Genomic DNA, 23,522 nt, shown 5'->3' with positions numbered 1-23,522 from the left:
CAGGCAGGCATAACCTCCTCATCATTCTGTCCCACACAGATGTCTCCTTGCCTTCAAAACTACATTCATCAGTGATACATAATTTGATGTTTGCACCTGTGCTTCACACTGTAGCATGACAGCGTAACAATGTATTACAAGCTGATACTATTGAAAGATAGGTAATAGAGTTGCTCTAGAGAAACATGGAAGTTTCAACTGGTTAAGTTTTATTTCATGAATGTCATATTTATATGCAATATATAATGTATATGTACCAGATTTAACTTGAAGCGGTGTGTTACGACCCCAGGCATCTAGGGGTGACTAGGAAAACCAAAACAAACTCACTCAAGTTGGTAGACTACCATAGTTATGAAACAAAACAAAACAAAGGGTCTTCAGCATCTAGGATGCCATTACTGACCTAGTCTATCTACCAACAATGAAAAGTACAGATGGTGACACCTGCCTCTTCCAAATGTGTCTAGACAGGCAGCTAAAACCTACGTGCTGAATATATAGGTCAAGTGACGTGCTTACCTGCCCGCTTTTTTCCCACCAAGACAACAACACAAAGTCAATAAACAACAAATCAGAACAATAAACCAAAGACAGAATGACTAAAACACACAAAGCAACAGTATCAACTAGCCAAACACAAGCAATACTGAGAAAATAGTCTGAGTCTCTTGGGAAATGGTGGCATTTTTAAGATTTTGGAGTCTGGATATGATTAGTCCAAAGAGATAACTGACAACAGGACTGATGATGATGGACAGGGATGGCAACCAATGATAGACAGCAGACCTGTACAGGGAGAAAAATTACACACACACAGAAAGGAATAACAAAATACATCAGAAACCTTTACAGGGATGTAACAAGGGTCATAAGAAGAACTGTTCATCAATTTTCAGTCCCACATAAGTACACTTATAATTAAAGATCTGTAAACAATTTTGCCATTTAGTTATTATTTTGTAATATGCACACATTAATTTTTAAAACATTATATACATACACACACACACACACACACACACACACACTTTCAGAACCGCTTGTCCCATACAGGGTCACGGGGAACCGGAGCCTACCCGGCAACACAGGGCGTAAGGCCGGAGGGGGAAGGGGACACACCCAGGACGGGACGCCAGTCCGCCGCAAGGCACCCCAAGCGGGACTTGAACCCCAGACCCACCGGAGAGCAGGACTGCGGTCCAACCCACTGCGCCACCGCACCCCCGATTAAAACATTATATTGATGTTCAAATCTTCATATCTGTTAAGTGGTGTGATATCTGTTTTATCTTTAGTGGTTTTGTTGGAGCAGCATGGTGGCACAATGAGTAGTGCTGCTGTTTCACAGTGCCTGGATAGTATAAGAGCACATGAGTTTGATCCCTGCTCAGTCTGTGTGGAATTTGTTGGTTTCCTCTCACACTCCAATAACTTGCTTTTGAGGTTCCCCCATAGTGTGTGAGTGACACAGAGAGTGTGTTCCACTGATGTATGGATGAGTGACCCATTGTAAGTAGTGTAGCCAGCAGTGTAAGTCATTGCAGTGAATAAGTTGTGTGGGCTGGTAACACTACATACATTTTTTATTTGGAGAAAAGCATCTGCTAAATAAATAAAAGTAAATGTTGCTCTCTTCCAAGAATGATGAAGTATGACAAGTAGAACAGTGTAGAATAAATGTAAATATGACCTTTGTGCAAAGACATTTTCTACACAAAGAATGCTGTATTCTATAACTCCTCCTCCATCAATCACACACACACACTGTCTGAAACAGCTTGTCCTGAGCAGGGTCACGGAAAAACGGAGCTTAACCTGGCAACACAGAGCACAAGGCTGGAGGGGGAGGGGACACACCCAGGACAGGACACCACTCCTATAGCACCCCAAGCAGGACTTGATCCCCAGACCCACCAGACAGCAGGACCCAGCCAGACCTGCTGCACCACCTCACCACTGCACCCCTGCTCTTCCTACAATGAACACTCAAATAATTACAGGAATCCTGATTATATGTAAAGACATTACCATTAAAAGGCATCAGACAATAGAGGTAGCCATGGCATGTTTTCCCCTGAAGAGACTTTCTTACCTTTATTCACACATCCACTTAGACCGGAACATGTTTCACGTACAACACAAGCAGGCATACAGTGCTTATTGCTGTTCCTTGTTTAGTGTATTGCAGTATTGCTACATATCACCATTCAAATGTAAGACATAAATCCCCTTAGTACTACATGATTTTCCTTTTCAGTCTCTAGGTGGTTTTCATGGTAGAGTTAAAGACAAAATTAATACATTACCATTAAATGATAACAAATCAGATCTTCTTTATTAGCCATGGGAGTCACTTTCTTTTTGCGGGTGTAGCATAAATGGAAGAAGGTTTGCAGTCTATTTTCTCAGTTCAGTGATGACAAAATAGTCATTATGAACCATAATGTTCAAAATAGCAGCACTGGCAATACTGGGGGGAAAAGGACTGTCTTGATGGTTTGTAGGAAACACAAGAACATGGATTGTCCAAGCAGCCTTACATGGTGCAACAGTCTGAAGTGTAGTGCTCCTTAGTGCTGAAGGGTATACAGTGCAGGGCAGGTCTGGCTATAATGCTGAAGAAGTTTGAATCTCTGTGACTGCCCATGGTCTTCAAAAAATTGGGCATCTGGCTCTGCCCATGGTCCTGAATTCACTGTCCTACGTGGGACCCCAAAGCTAAGGCACGCACGCACCATCTGATACCGCTTGTCCCATACAGGGTTGCAGGGAGCCAGAGCCTAACCCAGGGCCTAAAGCTAAAGGGGGAGGGGGCACAGGCAGGACGGGACACCAGTCCATCACAAGGCACCCCAAGCAGGACTTGAACCCCAGACCCACTGGAAAACAGGACCTGGTCTAACCCACTGCACCACTGCTCCCCCTACAAGGCACAGTAATAAATAAATAAATAAATAAATAAATACTACAAGTGGATTGGTACATTTTTCTAAATGAATGAAAACATTCTAATTCTAAGATGCCTTAGAAAGTGCCATGTGTAAGTTTGACAAGATATTACTGACCTACCTTATTTTCATTTTGAAGAAAAACCCTATTTAAATGTGGCAGTTATGCACAATGTACCTACACTACAAGATATACTAGATGAGTTTCAGGCAGGACAGCTCAATATTTTAAATAAATAATAAAAAAGACAATTGCTTATTAATTATGTGGATCTCTGAGTAACACAGCCTTACTCTGTGTTGTATATGTTTATTTCATGCTTTCCATTTAAAGTATTTACAGACTTCTTTCTTTTTGGTTTTTGAGTGCAGATCAGCAACATGCTTTTGGTGTAAATGATAAACACAAGGAATTAAGAAATAATTGTGTAATGACTATTATTAAAACAATTAAAAAACTAGCATTGTCCTCATTTGTTCAGCAAAGAGTACCTGCCTGTTATCTAGTATGTTACTTGCTTAACAATTGCCTCTCAGCTGACAAGCTAATCTATCGGTCTTATATTAGTTATGCCATGTAAATATCTAGACAATGTTATTGATGAGGCGTTTCAATTCTAAATGCTGATAAAGCAAGACTGTGAAAGAAGAAAATAAATTGCAGTGTAAATTATTCCTGTCTTTTAATCAGTTTTTCTTGGATATTCATATTTCCACTGCAAATAAATATTTCCTCCTGATACAAACAAGAAAATGCATCTTGCTGAATAATACAAACAGTAATGAAACTCCTATTACGTGCCTGATCAAACTGACCTTCTTCAAGCTAAGTTTCTTCTAAAATTTTGTTGTGAACCCCTGGAAGTTTTATTTTTCTATAAAAAAGGATTTGCATGCTGAGGTACCATTAAGGATAAAAAAATATTCATTTCCATTGATTCAGCCACTGTGTTATTCATCCATACTGCCATTCTAAATAAAGAGAATTTTAGCAATTGATTTCCTTCTACAATATGTATCTTGCAAATAGGGTTGTTTTTATCCTTCTCCATTTTTCTGCACCTTTAGCAAATGGAGTTACAAGTATGTTCCTATAAATTCAGTATTCCATGATATTCAACAGAGAGATGTCAGTCAGAACTTCTGCTGAAATACACTCATACTTCAGCATTTCCAATCAGTTCTGTTGCTCTTTCCCTTGTGACAGTTTATAGACACACAGACACTGTCTGAAACTACTTATCCCAAGCGGGGTTGCAGCAAACCAGAGCGTAACCCGGCAACACAAAGCACAAGGCTGGATGAGGAGGGGTCACACTCAGAATGGGATGCCAGTCCATCATAAAGGCACCCCTAGCAGGACTCAAACCCCAGACACACCAGAGAGCAGAAACGAGCCAAGCCCACTGCACCACTGCGCCACCACAACTCCTTCTGCTTTATACAGTTATGAATAAAGATGCAGAGATATAAAAACAGACAAAGATATTAATTAAGGTCTCCAGAGAACACTTCCAGCAAAAAACCCTTCTTCTGAGAAATGTGATTTCGGCATTCACCCTGTGACCACTGATTGATTTCCCTTTTCTGAATTATTTAATACATTTAGGAGTTCTGTGTGCTATCCAAGAGCAGCACAGACATTGGTCATGCTCAGACAGAGTCTGCTTTGCTGCACAATGAAATAATCAGAGTGAAATCAACTCTGAATTCATTGATCTCACAAAATCCCATTATGTTAGTTATTTTGGCACTAAGCAGAAAAGCGGTTGTACAGAGAATTTAGACAACTGTATTTGGTGTCTTAAAGTCATATCTAAACTTTGAAAATGTCAGAGTCTCAAATCCAGGTCATATATAGATGCCATTGTGAATGTAGGGCATGTAATTTATTGTGCAATAAAGTGCTAAATAAATGTACTCTTTGTCAGATTGCTTTGTATGTTAAATGAAAGGACAGAAGCCAAGAAATGTAAAATATCCTGTTACTTTATTTCAAATTTACTTGAATACTAACTCTTCATGTTGGGAAGGGTTGAGTTTCAAAATTTCAAAGACATAAAAAATTTCCATTTAGCAGACACTTTTCTCCAAAGTGACGTACATCTCGTATAAAATACAACCTGGACATTACATTAGCAGGAAGAAAAATTTAGATGCAGATTCGTGATTTTTAAGTGCAGTTAGTTTCTTTCCACTATATGAACCAATGTTCATCACATGAGTAGCTGCATAAAACTTTATCAGAACATCCATGATTCCTGATCACCTTCCTGGTAATTTTTATTATATTTTTTGGAGATACATTTGCGCTACATTACAGGAGTAGCTGTGTAAAGGTTTATTTGGGAATAATCTTAAAGTTAAAGTGCATGAACATTTATACCTTATATAAACTTAAGAGATCATGGGCGAAGTGAGTCATGTGGTCAGATGAGTCTTGAAAGTTTTAAGTTAAGTTACCCTTTTTAAATGTGGACAGAGAATCAGCAGTTCTGAGTGAGAGGGGGAGGTTGTTCTGCCACAATGGAACCAGACCGAAAACCTCTGTGCTTTACCTTTCGTGCGTGGGACCACCAAGCAGACAGATGTGGAAGAGTATAGCAGTCTGGTTGGAGTGTAGCAGATAATCAAGTCTTGTAGAAAGCTGGGAGCAGAACTAATGATGCATTTGTAGGCTATATCCAGGGTCTTAAATTTTATCTCACTCATTCTGCCTACCTAGTCGGCTAAGAGTCTGGAAGTGACGATTGACTGAAGTTTATCTTTCTCTCAGCACATCGAAGCCACAACCCAGTTCTGCAGATACATCCTGCATAATATTCATAGGATACGTCCCTACCTCACAAGTGACTCTGCCCAACTATTTGTCCAGGCCATGGTGACATCCCATCTGGACTACTGCAACTCTCACCTGTCTGGCCTTCCTGCTACTGTCATCAAACCTCTACATCTGATACAGAATGCTGCTGCCCGTGTTGTGTTTGACTTGCCAAAGCGTTCCCATGTATCTCCTTTACTCGTTTCTCTGCATTGGCTTCCTGTAGCTGCCCGGATCAAATTCAAGACCCTGGTTATTGCCTACAAATACATCAGTTGAACTGCTCCTAGCTATTTACAAGACTTGATCAACCACTACACCCTAGCCAGACCCTTTCACTCGTCTACTTCTGCTCGCTTGGTGGTCCCACGCACGAAAAGTAAAGCACGGAGGTTCTCAGTTCTGGCTCCGTTGTGGTGGAATGACCTCCCCCTCTCGCTTAGAACTGCAGAAACTGTCTATATTCAAGAAGGGTCTGAAAACTCACCTTTTCTGGACTCACTTTGCCCAAGATCTCTCCAGCTCATCTATGGTGTAAATGTTCATGCACCATAACTTTATGATCATCCCCAGAGAAGCATTTACACAGCTACTCCTGTATTTTATGTAAATGTTTGTGTACCTTCTTTAAAAAAAAAAAAAAAATATATATATATATATATATATATATAGAGAGAGAGAGAGAGAGAGAGAGAGTAGGAAGGATACCAGTATTCATCTGCCCTGCATTTTATGCACCTACTCGAGCAATGAATATTGGTGCATCAAGTGGAAAGTAACAAACTATGTTTACTTAAGAATCACATGTCGGCAGCTCTGTCTTCTCCTAATGTAATGCACAAATCTGTATTTTTGCTGAGATGTATGTCGCTTTGGAAAAAAGCGTCTGCTAAATGAATAAATGTAAATTTAAATGAAAGGAGAGATCCTGTAGATGTTATGCAGGATGTACCTGCAGGTCCAGGTTGTGGCTTTAATGAGCTGAGACAAAGAAAAACTTGAGTCAATCATCACTCCCAGACTCTTAACTGAAGAGGTAGGCAAAATGAGTGAGTTGTCCAGTTTGATCAAGAGATCGTGACAGGAAGACAGTCCAGCTGAGAGGTGTTTTGGAGAGACTGAGTTGGAGGTGGTGATCAGACATCCGTAGAGAGATGTCCGACAGGTAGGCAGCAATGCACATGGAAATGTCTGATGCTCCAGGTGGAAAGGAGAGGAAGAGCTGGGTATCACCATCATAGAATCATAGTTGAATCCATGAGAGGCGATGACAGGGCTGAGGGAGGAGGTGTAGATCGAGAAGAGCAGAGGACCCACTACTGAGCCCTGCAGGACACCCGTTGAGAGAAACAGAAGAGAAGAATGGGAACCCCACCAGACCACTTGATAGGATCTGTCAGATAGGCAAGACTGAAACCATCTTAGCGTCATTCCTTTGATCCTAAGCTGACTAAGAGAGAAGAGCAGAATCTGGTGGTTGACAGCATTGAATGCTGCAGACAGGTCGAGGAGGATGAGGACTGAAGAAAGGAAGGGCACTCTAGCTCACTGGAGAGCATCAGACACTGCCAGGAGTGCTGTCTCGGTGAAAGGACCAACTTTGACCAGCCTTGAAGTAACTTCCTTCCACAGTGTTTACAACTTGTGTCTATGATCAATAACAAAATGATGAATGCTGCACATGTTTATAGGATGAATCATTCAACAGTTTGCATTGAACAGAATTTGAGTTGATGAACATTTACATTTGTGGAATATGGTATCACAACTGATAAGCTGCTCAGTGAAATCAAGGTTCAAGTACAGCTCAGGGTGTCTGGAGATTGCATGTTTCCCCGTATATTTGCATCCCACAGACATGCATGGTAGAAGGCACTGACAATCCACTTTCGCTCCTTCCTTGCCTTAGAAGCCACATGAGGGGTTTACACTGAGTGCTTATAAAATAGTTTTAATTTTAATGTAGTACAAAGTAACCAAAACTGTTAAAAAGTCAAAGTATTTGTATATGTTATACCTTTATGTCAGACTTTACAGAGTCCAACCTTTAAATAGAGGAGCATAGTTATGGAATAAATTGCTCATCTGTCAGGAGTTGCTGAGATTACTGCAATGTTTCAATGTGGTTTGAAGGTAATAAAAATAATGAATTTATTATGGTTTTATGTGAGATATCTGCAGCGCGTAACCAGCGAATAAACTAGCAAAGTAACAGAGAATGTATCTATAAAATATATCAAGAGAGAGCCACAACAATTTTGAAACAAATGCAATCTATGTTTCGAGCATGCACACACACATACACACACTGTCTGAAATTGCTTGTCCTAGGTGGGGTCACGGCAAACCTTAGTCTAGCCCGGCAGCCTAAGGCGTAGGGCTGGAGGGAGAGGGGGTGCACCCAGGACGGGACGCCAGTCTGTCACAAGGCACCCCAAGTAGGATTCGAAACCCAGACCCACCAGAGAGCAGGACCCGGCCAGACCCGCTGTGCCACCACACCCCTCCAAGCATGTAAATCATTGCAATTTTTTGTTTTGTTTTTTTCATCCTCAGAGATGCTAGCTAAGTAATGCAAAAGCAACACATTGTACAGTATAGCTGGGTAAGAATAAAACATAAGTAAAAACTTGTGCAGACTAAGTATAAAAAAACTTACTGTTTTTGCCAGTATTTTGGCCTTAAGATAGGCTATAATCAGGTAGCTGACTTAAAATGGAGCACTGCAGAAGGCGCAGAGAGGTGAAAGTGGCAATAAGGCTCAAATGGCAGTGAACTGAGCCATTTTAAGCTGCCGATTAGGTTTGATGTGATGCATCTGTCATAAAAATTCCCATTTCATTACTTTAAAATGTCATCACCAGTTATAAAGTTCTTTGAGGTCTGAGATATCTAATTAACATTTTAAAAGCTGAACTGGGTTATACATACCCATTTACAGCTGCGTTTACTGCTCAGTTTCTTCTCAATCAGAAAATGGTCATATCTTGCATGATTCATCTTTGCATGCAGTTTCTTAAGAATCCACAATGCTATCAGAATGAAATTCATCCCGTATTGAATGGTTAATAGAGATATTTCATATAATATATATATATATATATATATACAAAAATGGGTATTGTGTTTTCAGAAAAAGCTGAATGGTTCACTTATAGTTTCAGCTGGTGTTCTGTCTTGTAAAGGCATATTAATAAGCAACATGTTAGGAAAAGAGCATTAAAGTTACATCTTGTTGAATTTATCACCTGTTGCCAATGTAAAAACACACACACACACTTTCAGAACTGCTTGTCCCATACGGGGTCACGGGGAACTGGAGCCAACCCGGTAACACAGGGCGTAAGGCCGGAGAGGGAGGGGACACACCCAGGACGGGACGCCAGTCCGTCGCAAGGCACCCCAAGTGGGACTCGAACCCCAGACCCACCGGACAGCAGGACTGTGGTCCAACCCACTGTGCCACTGCACCCCCCCCAATGTAAAAACATTTTATTTATGTTTTTTTACTACTGGAAAATGTAGTCTTACAGAATTGCTCAAACTTTTTCATTAGATTTTCCATATAAATTTAAATGTCAAGCATGCATTTAAAAATAAATATTCTGAAACCACAGGATTCGTTAACGTCCTCTAATAACTCTAAGCGTAACAACCAATGTAGAAAATGGATGTGTTACAACCTTACCATTTTATGACTTAGAAATTGATATTTTTGCAAAACCTGACATAATGATATATTCATGTATTAAAGTTGATCTGATTAACAGCTAAATTCTAAAATAATAATAATTTGCCTTCTCTCTGGAAACTTCATTTGAATATAGTGTGGAGGAGGCAGTCACCCTGCCCTTGCCACAAATTTGAAACTGTTGGTGTTAGTTGGAATGGGCTCCTTAAAGCCAAATGATCTCAGTTGTGGCCATTTAACAGGGCATTAATGGACTTTTCCTGAGTGGAGTTGAGACATTGCGGAAAGTAGGTTACCGTAACGTCCGTTGAAGAAAGTGCATTGATTCAACTGTAGTTAATTCTGATTTGTAGTTTTCTTTTCCACTTTTCCTGGTTTATTCTTGATTTTGGTGCCAACACAGGGTTCTTTTTAATTTTTACCAAAGGGGCTTTTCTTTGCCTTTTTTCCTTTTTGTTTTCTTTTCCTAATTGAGAAGTGTTACAGTGATGACAGTAATAATTAAATTGAAACAAAATTTAAAAACTTGTTGAGTCACTCAGTTATTCCCTGCACTGGATATGTTTCACAGTGTTATAAATTGAATGACAGATTACTGAGTATAGTTGAAATCGCGTAACGCGTAAAAGGTAAACTACTGTGGCAATATACAAAAAGACTGAAAAAGCATAACATTGTCATTAGAAAAGAAATGGTATATGTTCTTGAGGATTTGTATTTAAATACTAAGATTTTGAATAAGAATTTGCTAATGAAAAGTAAAACATTTTATGGGACATACTTTGTATTACCATAATTGTGTCGAGGAATCACAAAAATAAGTGTATCTAAATAAATTTAATGTATCTAAATAAGCAGTTGTCTGAACACAAAATCATTGTTAGAACATTTGCCTGTAATATATTTGTGACAGTAGACACATTTTTTATTGCAAAATATGTGATAACAGGTTTTACCAAAGTCATGGAAAAGAATTAATTTTAATGGAATTATGATTAAAAGAGGTTAATGTGTTCATACCAGAGTCATCCTTTCTAAGTGAAGAAGATGTGTGTTCCGTTTTCTGGGCCAGCTGCTGCATATGCAGTTTAGCAGAGCCTAATCACCTTTAATCACGAGAGAGTGATGGGAATCGGATGCCTTTGATTCAGAAATAATGGGAACAGAGGCGGATGGTGAGCGATAAGAGCTTGTTACCACAAACTCATCTTGTACTCTGAGAGTGCTGATGGGATTTTAAACTTCATTTCACTCCAAGCAACTACCTTGTGAAAACTTAGGAAATTAAGCAAATCGATGGGACTCATCTCCTTTACGAAGGTGGACAAATTGCTCTTCCGGGACAACTTTCTCACAGAATAGATGTCAGCCTTGTGTTGTATAGCTTTTCTTCCAGTTGTGTTTATGACAGCTTCCTGTGTTGGAGACCCTATAGGAGCACATCAATAATAATAATAATAATAATAATAATAATAATAATAATAATAATAATAATAATAATGATAACAAGAAGAAGAAGAAGAAGAAAGAACACATTCAAAAATATGTGCTGTAACAGCTACATGCCTTATGACTATAATATAATTTTGAAATGAAATTTCTTTATCAAGAGTCCTTAAATATAGTGATATGTGTAGAATTCTGTGAATATATGCTACCAATATGAATATATTGCCAATGAATGCCAAGGTATTAAACATGTTTTATTGCTTCAATAACCTGTTTATGCGATGCTCATTCCCTTTCCTCAGAATCAGTACATGTACGTTATTCATTATATGGTAATTACACTAATGATTTAAAACTTCTCTTGATTAAATAAAGAAATAACAAAAAGTAATATTACAGAAGTAATGGTCGGGTCAATTTTGCTTAATAACAACATATGGTTTCTGTAGGCTTGTAAACAGTTCTAATCAGAAGAATCATAATAAGTCAATAGTCATGTATCTGGCAGTCTAATAATGACAATAATATTCACCTTTAATATAATTTTCAGTCAGAAGATAAGACATATTGCAGCAACCGTTTACATTATTTTATATTCCATGCACAGAAGGACATTTTCTGTAACTGGACCATTGGTTTCTGTTCGTTATGGATACAGCGTGTTTGCATATATTTATTTACCTGGCACTTTTCTTCAAAGTTATTTGCAACATCAATCAATGTATTCATTGATTTATTCTTTTGTTTGCTAACTTTTTTATTGGCATTTATTTTGTTTTCTTGAACTTTGTAAAGAATCACATTCACTTGGTAGCTAAGTAGCACTCGAGTGAGGTTTTGAAACTACATGCAAAATGCAATATCACATATTTAAAAACAACTGAACCTGAAAATGTAATTTTGTTTTGTGTTAATTACCTGCATTAGTGTATTCAGTATAAATTTTATATATTTATTTATTTATTTGTTAGTTATTTTTCCTTAAAACAGCCTTGCTTTCCTAACTGGAAGATAACCTTTACAGTATAGTGTAGTTCTCAACATTGTTGCAATAACCACATTATTGATGTTCTCTGTCTCAGCAACAAAAAAGATGAACTGTGGCGCTAATGATCATCTTTACTTTAAGAACCCTCTTAATGAGTGAAACTTGGAACTTACGAGTCGTGGGAAACACTTGTTTCAAAGCTTAGCTGTTAACGTAACTTTAATGTCCATCAGGTGCAGGTTCCATCGTTATTTGAGTAACAACCCCCTGATCTGCAGTAAAGTTAAACTGTGCCTGCACAACAATGTCCTCAGATTTAGAGCAGGTTTGACTGAATCTGAAATCAACTAATTTTTGTGCACCTCAGGCCGCCCAAGGGCCCAGAATCTGAGACTCAGCTCACGCCTCTATGTAATTCTTTTTGAGTATGTTCTTCTGGCTGCCATTGTCCTTTGATGGGGACACCCTTTTGAGTGACACACTGTTGCCCTGGGAGATACCCTTCCCATCGGGAAAAAGATGGTGTGTTATGGGATGCCCTTGATTATTTCAGACAGTAGCATAATGAGAAATGGATGTAATGCCTCACAATGGAATGATATGACCTAGGCCATAAGGGAAAATGAGCTCCCCCTCATTATGAAGCCTCCGGAACTTGACGCTTGAGGCCAGGGAGTTCTTTAGGCTGTGACTTCCTATGCACCTTCCAATTTGAGAGAAGCACCGTGATGGACAACTCATCAAAACATTTCACATCCCTCCACCATGTGGCTAGCCATAGCCTGTCCATTTCGGGAATCTTCACAGAGTGCGTTGTGAAGAATGAAGATATACCACTCTTTCAGATTCCCACTCTGGCTGTTTTCATTTCATTTCATTGCTTTAATGAGTGCTACTGACTTTTATTACCTCACACTGCTGACTAATATATGAGTGTCATGTGGTTTCAAGTTATTGTTGCCCTTCATTGAGGATTTGTCTTCCTTCTGTCTCCACATCAATAAAGTGCAGTATTAATGTCAGTGATTTCCATACCCATTCTCTCCACAGTTCACACCAAAGGTTGTCAACTCTCTTCTTCCAATAATGCTTTGTTGTTAATAGCAGACTGCAGATGAAGTGCACCCGAACAAACATGATTAGACGACCACCAACAGATCTGCTTCTGTCAAATATCAAATTTATGTTGTATTTCAATCAAACTGTTTACATCTCTTTATTTACCTACCTAAACACACACACACACACACACACACACATCTTCTGAACCGCTTGTCCCATACGGGGTCGCGGGGAACCGGAGCCTAACCCGGCAACTCAGGGCATAAGGCCGGAGGGGGAGGAGACACACCCAGGACAGGACGCCAGTCCGTCGCAAGGCACCCCAAGCAGGACTCGAACCCCAGACCCACCGGAGAGCAGGACCCGGTCTAACCCACCACGCCGCTGCGCCACTGCACCCCCCCACCTAAAGATTCCAAGTAAAAAGGATAAAAACATGTTTGCATATTTGCAAATAGCATGTCAAAGTGCTTCTGATTTCATGATTAAATACATTGTGGAATTTTGTCTACTTGTTTGTATAATCTGGAGTAAATATTTGAGGATACTTTGCCAATATAAATCTAGATCAACATTTAAGTTTACATATCCAGCTGATTTACAAAGGTACATAAGTCCAGGATTCAGCATTGAACCTGAACTCTACAAGATCAGAACCATTAAATATTTATAACAATTTGTTGGCAGCACACATACTTTCTTTTGGGATTTTTTTTTTTTTTTTTTAATAAACTGTACTCAATATATTGTCTTTTTTTTACACATAATACTTTTTTTGGGGGGGGGGGGTCATTAAGCATTACATCAATACATATTAACATCTGTGGTACGTAATAGTAACAATATTGTTTTTTTTTTTTTAAATTTCCTTTCAAATTCATATGGTACTTATCTATCCGTGAATGGACATTAATAGATTCTAAACAAACATTATGATACAAACTAAAAGACACATTTGGGAAGATCGGTTGTTGGATTCAGTTCAACTTTTCATTGAGTGTGAGTGTCCAGAATGTCTGCTTCACCACTGAACCCAATCTTTCTTAATGTCTATGTAGGAATATTGGACAGGAAGCTGGCTGGTTTCATTGACTTTGTGGTCAGCTGTTGCATGCCGGACAGTGTTTGCATCAGACTTGGATGACTTAGCTCTGGATCTCCCTCAAACAAATGTTGACCCGAAGCAGCTGGTGACCACTCGTGATCCCCCTGCCTGCCAAACACACTATCTATCAGAGTCAGTCCTACTGGAGGCATCAAAGGCTTTCAGCATTAGAAGGCTAACAGTCAAGTGTCCTTTGCAACTTGCAGTTTCAGTGGAATTCCTCATTTGTGCTAGTCTTGCATAAGGGTAAATTAGTGCTTCCATATGTGATGATGCAGCCCATTTTGTTTCCGGTTTCTTCTAGGAAAATGGAACACTTGGTGTTTCTTTGTAACAGACCGATAAGACCAAATGCAGACAGAACAGAATTAAAGACAGTATTTTTCTTTCCCTTCAAAAAGGACTGCAGAAATAGAGTTTGGACCAGATTCAAACCTGCAGCCACGGATTTGTTGATTGTAACCACACCTGCTGAACCACCATTCCATCCTTTCAGAAGAACAAGGTTGTAAAAATTAGTTTCAATTATCAACATATCCAATGAAAAATGCAACATATAAGTATGTATGCCGTCAGTTGACTTACTGAACCACTTTCATGAAAAGGTAATATTTATAGTTAAAGGGCCATGCGGGCTTAATTGACATATTTTAAGAAGCAGCATATGCAGATTCCAGTGGGAGGCCATCTGACATGGATTTTGGCTGATGGTCGCCTACATCACTGTCCATATGTGCATAGCAGAAGGCTCATATGCGTACTGTCCTCCAGGTAATCAATGCATGCAGCAGCTCTGTCCATACAGACTAATGTTTCCTGACTTGTCTCCCCGGATTCCATTTTCATTGGGATTTTCCTTGCCACACCAAATCCACCAGCACAAAATGCAAGCAAAGGTCAAAAGCGAAATGGTGTGAATTCACGACTGATTTGAGTCGGCGAATAGTTTGCCATTAGCATGCTACTCTATATCTTAGATGTTTAAGGTTATTCATTCCTGTGGGCAGTTTGTTCAAGGGAAGGTTGTGTGGAGTTACCCATTTATAACACTTTTAATGAACAAAACTTTTTTCTTTAAACTTAGTAAAACCTTAATTGCACGTGTTTGGCTGCAGCAGTGAAGGCATACATAATAAGCATAAACACAGGGGTTCCTGTAATGTGATTCCATTACCAAAGTACATCTGTTTTCACAGTCAAGCTGTAGATAGCATACTGTTTAATCAGTTTCCCAATGGTACAGTCAAAGAAATAAAATAATAATAATAAATGACCCATATTTTTACACAGCACCCTACTACTTGCTCATGTAGCAAAGGAGAGTCTTTCACTTTGAGTACAAAATAAGTAAAACTTTTATGACTTGGAGAGGCAAGCCATTCAAATACAGAAACACGGCTGATGCATCACCTTGAATAGAGGATCATATGACTGCTGTAAATGCATAGGCTGATATTCTATGAATTGTAAGCAGGAAGAACAGGAAAAAGAAAATAAAATCTGCTGACTCCAGCCTATAAGAAATACAGTGAAATAGAACCTGTCATTGTTGAAACTAAATACTATTTAATAAATAAGAGTCATGCACTCATTAAATTACATTTTAGAAACATTTGATCACATTAATGCTGAGTGTACATTATTACAGGACAGGAGAAATATCCAGTTTTCAAGCATTTTTTCATCATCAAAATGAAATTGATATATATATATATATATATATATCTGAAGTCATAAAGCAAACTATTTCACATTCCACATCTCTGTACTTGTATTCAGATACAGGCAGAACCAGATTTCCAGTCTGTTTTCCCCACAGATTTCAACTGACCCAGTTTTAAATCTCCACCACCTTGAGGGTGTTATAAGGAATATTTACTGTATTTAGAATGAAGTTAATATGATTAAATAATGAGATTCAAATAATTAGCCAGTGACATAGACTGATGCATTTTTTATTCAAGTAAAAATAGAAGTTCCTGCTCAACCAGTAATGCTCAAAGGAATTGCAAGCTAGCCATGTTTCCTTAGTAAGACTCACATTAACTGTCAAGTTCCTTTCATTGAACATTGGAATCCAATACCTTGACACATATTGTTTCTGATAGTTTTGAAGATATTAATTAACTCAATTTATCTACTGTTACGTATATCGTAATACAAAAAGCATGCATGAGTTAAACCTGGACAGTTGGTAGTGTAGTGGTTAAAGTAACTGTCTTTGGACTCAAAGGTTGCACGTTTGAGCCTCACTTCCAGCTGTAGTGCCCTTGAGCAAGGTACTTACCCTGAATTGCTCTAGTAAAATTACCCAGCTGTATATATGGGTAAATAATTGTAACCTTAACATTGTAAGTTGTTTTGGAGAAAAGTGTCAGCTAAATGAATAAATGTAAACCTTACATTTTTTTTTACCATCTTTGGTCCAGTTACTGAGCACCTATGAACATAATATTTTGGTAATCAATTTTAATAGACTCATCGTTCTAGGGAGGATCTGGTAATGTATTTAATTAACTTATTGTTACATTCAGTCCTGTCATTTGAATAGGTTTCTGATGACTATTTTATATGCAAATAGCAAACACTGTCAAACTGTTTTCAATCCTTTATGAAATGTCAAAGTTCTTCAGTACACTGTTGGCAGTACTTGACACACTATCACCATCATTCTTCTGCTTCATGAAACAATTTTTCATCAACCGAAAAGACCATGCCCATTTTCATTTCTATTCTTTCAAGTTGACTTTTGTCGACAAGCACATGCACACTTGTTTATAATGGAAGTTGTGCAGAAGAGTTGAGTTGTTAGCAAATGTGCTGTACAGGCAACATCCATCATTTGCCAAGGACATATTTTGTTTTGTCAGTAATAGCCAGGGTGGCCAAATTTTCTCTGAATCTGGACAACATCTGTGACAAATTATTTGGCTCCAGATAAATAACAGGATCTAGTGAGAGAAAGCTGAAATTGGTTACAAAAATTACTGCTGGCAAGTTTCTGTTGAACTGTAGGTCTGATAATCATATATTATTTATTATTAATTCTTGGCAGTTATTTTGTCAAAAAAGACAATTTTTATTAATTCATACAGCTGGAGGAATCCAGGGCAAGTGTTTAATTCAAGAATACTACCGTGACTTGACCCTGAAACCTAGAGGTTAGGGTTAGTGGGTTCAGACGTGTGTTTGCCAGCTCATTGTGTGTAGAGTTTGCATGTTCTCCCCCTGTTTGTGTGGGTTTCCTCCAGGTGCTCCAGTTTTCTCTTACAATCCAAAAACATGGGTTTCAGGTGGATTGCTGACTGTAAACTAGCCAAAGTGTGTGTATGTGTTAGTGAATGATAGTGTGTGTGATTCGCTTTGACTGACTGATGTCCCATACTGAGTGTATCTTGCCTCAAACTCTATGTTTCCATAATAGACATCATAGCACTGTGACCTTACATTGGTCAAGTGGTTAGTGAAAATAGATCAATAGATTTTATCTGTAAAATAACACTTGTTTATTTGCACATTTATGACAGATGAGGTTAAAAATACACTTCCAGGTGAAGATTTATTTCACAGATGTCATGAACAGAGGAACTGGTTTGAACCCAGCCAGCCCTTACAGGACTCCACCAGAATGAAGACTAAAACAATATTATATAGTACTCATTCACTCACTCACTTACTCACTATTGTTAATTATTGCAGTCAGTGTTGCGGTGGTCCAGAGCCCATCCCAAAAGCACAGGGCATAAGGCTTGCAAGGGCACACTCAACAATTTTAAAAGGCTTGTTCATAGTTGCTGTGATTTATAGTGGCTCCTGTGTTAATGGCAGCACTGCTCTTCATTGAAGAAAATGCTTACATTACTGCTACATTTGCACTCTTAAAAGGAAGCCATATGTTCTACTTGTTGTATTTCCTGATGTTGATGTCTGCTAAATAAAGTAATAACACAAAATCACAATAATATTGTCACTGGAGGAATAGTGATCACATGAAAACCTGCAGCTGGTTTCTATGCCTTCTGAACACATATAGTTTTTTTTTGCTGTCATTAACAGCACAAGCTCACAACAGCATACAGATTTAGAAAGTACACTGAGAATATATGTCCACGTGCACTTAGTTACTATAATAACTCTTAACTAGAATCTAGCTCTCGTGTCTCCCTGTGATTGACATTGAGACTGAGTCCAAGTGTTATCCTGTGAGAAGAATCTGGAATGTATCAGATATGTACTTGGGTTTCAAAGACAACTTCAAAATGAAAACATGTTTATTAAAAATATATAGCTCTTGAATTTAAAAAAAAAAAAGAAAAAAATAGATTCACTATTTATGTATTTCTACTGCAGAAGATTTAAAGATTCCCATTGTGTGATTCCTGTCTTTTTGCAGGTCATTCTTATGCTAACCAAGCTGTTTGACTTCAACCTTGGCAGTGTTACAGAGAGTTCCCTGTGGAGGTAGGAAAAAAGTTATATTCCTGTTTCAAATTCAGCAAAAATGTAGCATAATGTACAGCTGTCTCTTGCAAGATACATGTCTCCAAAAACTTGGGGATGAACAAATAAGTATTAAGAATACATTTTGCTTTAATTTCAGTCACTAATGACTGAAAATGAAAAATGAATGAAACAAATAATAAAATGCAAAAGCAAAAATGAATATTTGTATTTTATATAACTCTTTTAATAATATGTAATGTATGTAATGTAAATCTGTTTCAGGATTTGAAATACATATGAACAGGATTTGAGCTAAGTTCTGATATATAAAATTATTTTAGAACACTGCAGTTTTCATTTCATTTTGTTAAATTTTTTGTGGTGAATGTTCAGCATATACAAAACAACTTGACCATTTATTAAATGCCTTTCAAGGCACCGTGGGATAACTGCGATAGTCAAAATTAGCTGACAGTGTAAGTTACAGACATAATGAATATTATGCTTTAACAAAAGCATATCACATCTTTATCAGCTGATAACACACAAAAGGTTCTTTCTGTATTGAACTGCTGCACAGCAGCCAGACAAGAATTATGAATTTTAATTGAATCAGATAATCTGCTGGATTTGTACAATATGTCTTCAAACTCCTGTAACTGCAGTTTACTTTCAGCAACTCAAACAAAAGCATAAAACCAGTTCAACTGGAAAAAAAGAGAGTTTTCAGTCTGAAATCGTTTGCTGTTGAATTTCAGATGTTTTTAACTTTTATCTTGAATAGATTTAATCTGTTCATTCCTGTACAGTACACTTACCTCCGGCCACTACAAGGCAGTATTGACAGGCAATAACAGATTTACTGTGCCAGCTACTGAGCCTTACTACATTCACATGCTGTGAATACAGTTGTTAAAGGTCACTTTCAGAAGTCTCCTTGTAAAGTTTAGGTATTTTGTCATAATGAATCTGAATAACCTGCTTTCATACACCTTTATGTGCCGGGTTTCAATGATGAAAGGGTGACCCCAGATTACTCGTAGAGAGACACAGTAGGAGATCTGCACTTTAGGCATAAAGCTTCATATTTTCAAGTTAAAGCCATATGATTTATAGAAAACATCTACATTTTTAGTCCAATACGCATGAAATAACTTCTTTGCATAGCCAATCCAGAGTTTAGGAAGTACTCATGTCCCCAGCTATTTTTTTCAGCATATTTCTTAGGTCTGAAGGCCCATCTAACTAGATCAGAAATACAAACACATTTATAAGTGTATTAACATTGCATCAGCACACACAATTAAGCTTTGTGTTTTGTGAGTGTAGTCACTCTAGCAAAAAAGGGATTCTGCCTGTCTTCTTCTTCTTCTTCTTCTTCTTCTTCTTATTATTATTATTATTATTATTATTATTATTATTGTATATTCAGAAATATTAATGGGTAAGGGTTACTGGCAGAAACTTGTCCAACAAAACTTTGTCAGTTGCTGATTAGCCTGAATTGTACTGTGTGCTCAAAGCCCTGCAGCTTTCTGTCTTTGAACAGATGTCAAGCTTGTCTTATAATGATCTGCCCCCCTGGAACTGCCTACAGTTGGATTTTACAAAATTACAAAAAAAAAAAAAAAAAAAAAAACCTTCACGATAATTCTGCTCCGTTACCTTATCAGTGTGGTTCTATGCAGAAACCATGCAGTCATTAGATTTTTTAAACATGGTTTTACATGGCATCTTCATCTATATTTCAGTTTTATCCAGCATTCACCAGCATCTCCCTGTGTATTAAAAACAGACAAGTCTTACCATTAGTTTGAATTTACATGTTTTTATACAGTTGCTTGCTGGCCATTTAACTGATGTGATGTTTGGTTGTCTGTATTCAATATATTGATTCTTTTACAATACATATAAGCCATCGACAATTACCTGACATCTGCCTGAATAAATACGGAGAGAGAGAAAAAAATCCACACTGCTGTAAAATACTACAATGTGTGTTCAATATTTAACTAGCAGTGGATAAATTGTAGTGAAATGCTTTGTTCATGCTTCAATGAACATTCTGAGGGAACATTTTGATAAAGCTGTTCTTTTGTGTGTTTGAGCATAGTAAGAGTCCCCTTGACTCAAGTGAAATAACTAAATCCCACTCAGGCTAAAGGTGAAATAAGTTCAAAGTAGCTAAGAAAAGTGATGATATTATAATTCAGTTCAATTACTATTCATAGTATCAATTATAATACATCCAAGATACAGAGGACAAGATGTTACATCCCATGCGTATATTATAGCGGTTGTTGTAATAATAATAATAATAATAATAATAATAATAATAATAATAATAATACTGGAAGGCATGGTGGAGGGGTGGGTTTGGCCTATGCCTGCTCTCTGGTGGGTCTGGGGTTTGAGTCCTGCTTGGGGTGCCCACTCCCCCTCCAGCCTTGTGCCCTGTGTTGCCGGGTTAGGCACAGGCTCGCCGCAACCCTCCTCGGGACAAGCAGTTTCAGTCAGTGTATGTGTGATAATAATACTTGCTTACTCTCCAATCGAGATCAGTACAGTACCGGTTAATTATATCACAAGACAATTACTGTCCCAGGTGAAATGCCCTAAATTTTTTTTTTCTGAGTGATGTCTAATAAACAGAAACATATAGCAAGAACACAGGAACACCACCGTCTTCTGCAAGATAATTATTCTTCAGCAGACAAGTGCAAGCCGGAGATAGATTAAGGATGGCTCTCCAAAAGCACTGCTGAACAGAGTTACATTTTTTCTGACCTGCATGCATTTCTCACAGCGATGACTGCTAATTGAGAATAATAGATAGAGGACATTATTGAGCAGTTCTCTCCAAGGTTATTCTGGGCATTCACTTAACTGCACACTTTTTTCCTGACTTCTTGTGTTATTCTCATGGCATTTTGTGATGGCAGAGGAAAATTGAATTCACTCACAAGGCCTGAAGCTGATTTAGTTTCATTTCTAGGTGATATTTGGCATTTGAGTGACTATGCATTAATCACTACAAATGGCTGATTTTTTTTTTCTTTCTCCTCAACTCACAGATGGAAAACAAAGACAGGGACAATAAATCCATCTTAATTTGGATAATTTAGACGTCTTAAAGAGAAGTCATAAATGAACCAATTGCATCAGATCATGTTTCTCCATGCTTGTTACGGTTGCAGTTATTCCAGAAAATTATTACTGATACAGAATCATGACAGTGGAAATAATGTAACAATTGCTTATGGTAATTCAATCAAAGCCTCATTACAGTGGCAGTAAGACTTGAAGTGGAAGTGACTGGAAAGCCATGTGGAAAATTTGTGACCCTAAGTGCAATGCAAACATTAAGAAAAACTTGGCTATGCTTTTCCAGAGCAGTTGACCTTATGTGGCAAGTTTGCAAAAAAAAAAAAAACCATCATTGCATCCTTTTAGCCACATAACCCCAGCGAAATGTCCATACCCCTGAAGTCATCATATTAAATTAAAATATAGAATATCGTACACTTAGACAAGAGTATCAAGCTCAGTTATTTGAAGGCTGTGAATGTACTATTTTTGAAACAAGCCCATTAACTTCACTCATTTTTCCTTTTAGCAGTTAAACATGCTCATTATTTAATCAACACATTTTCTTTACAATACCCCACTAACACTTCTTTCATAAACAGCTGCAGTTTTTCTACAGTTTTTTTTTTTATTATTTTAATACTGTGTTAGAAAGAAATATTACAGTAATGATTAAAATACATGGGCTTGGAAAAAGCTAAATGCCAGGAGCTGATTTTGCCACACAATTCCTAAAAGTATTCCTGGTATTTTTGAATACAGGTGGTCCCCGATTTACAATGGGGTTACGTTCCCCGAAACTCTTCATTTGAAAATATCATAAGTGGGAAATGCATTTAATATACATAAAACACACCTCTGCGTGACAGAGTGGGAGATGCGGATTGCTGTAACTCCCTACTGTCAGCATCACAAGAGAGAGTATCGTTCCGCATATCACTTTCCTGGGAAAAAATCAAAATTGAAAATTCAAAGTACAGTTTCTACCGAATGTCTATTGCCAGCTCATCATCGTAAAGCCAAATAATCGCGGGACCACCTCTATATAAAACATACATACAACCAGTTATTTACTTATACAATGTTGTATAAGTAAAATAAAGAGCTGATAAAGGCTAAAATATTTTGAATATGTAATCATAAACTATTCAATGAATAAGATTTCCGCATTTTTACATGTATTCATTTAGCTGACACTTTTCTCTGAAGCAATTTACTGTGTTACGCTGCTTACAGTAACTGACCCATTTACAGAGCTGGGTAATTTTTCTGAAGCAATTTAGGGTAAGTACTTTGCTCACAGGTACTACATTCAAACCTGTAAAATGTTTTGGATCCAATGGCTGTAGTTCTAACGACAACCAGCTGTCAGCTATTTCTTAACCTAATAGCTTGTTGTAATATCAGTGAAAGCAGCAAATTCATAGCTGAGACAATTTGTATAGTATAGAAGCAACAAAGCAACATATGTGGCAGGTTCAAATCCATGAAAGGCAGCTACTGGGTTCACTTTAACCAAAGTTGCTTTAAGATTACATCTGAAGCTCTATATATGAATATAACAGCTAAATGTATACTGTAGTACTGAAACTGAGACTTTGCTTTTAGGTCTGAGCAGCATAAGGACTGAGACAGCAGTCAAGAGGAAGAATACCTGTTATGCCTAAATAAATTAAATATCCGAGGGCAAAAAAAAAAAAAAAAAAAACAGCCTTGGTTTGTTCAGACAATGACCAAATTTTGCCACTGAGAAAAATATTTTTCCCTGCACAAGATATAGGCCTTAATGTGAATGTATGTGACTACATTAATATTTATTTTCTAGAATATTGTGCTGGTAAAAAAAAAAAAATCTGCCTGCTTAAAAGAAGAATGTGCTTGCATCTGAAAAGCAAATACAGGCTGTTACTAAGACATCAGTGTCA

The 23,522-nt window shown here is 37.8% G+C and overlaps 1 protein-coding gene across 1 annotated transcript in view; it reads left to right on the top strand.

Moving 5' to 3' along the window:
- sorcs1 (sortilin-related VPS10 domain containing receptor 1) overlaps window positions 1-23,522 on the top strand; it is a 167,158-nt gene that overhangs the window by 46,120 nt on the left and 97,516 nt on the right. Inside the window, exon 2 of the mRNA XM_018751120.2 lies at window positions 18,461-18,528. Within this exon, the coding sequence (XP_018606636.1) occupies window positions 18,461-18,528 (68 nt within the window). The remainder of the gene's footprint in view (window positions 1-18,460; window positions 18,529-23,522) is intronic.

This window comes from Scleropages formosus, chromosome 16, assembly GCF_900964775.1.
Source record: "Scleropages formosus chromosome 16, fSclFor1.1, whole genome shotgun sequence".
NCBI classification, from domain to species: Eukaryota; Metazoa; Chordata; class Actinopteri; order Osteoglossiformes; family Osteoglossidae; genus Scleropages; species Scleropages formosus.
This window is presented reverse-complemented; position numbering and strand designations above follow the sequence as displayed.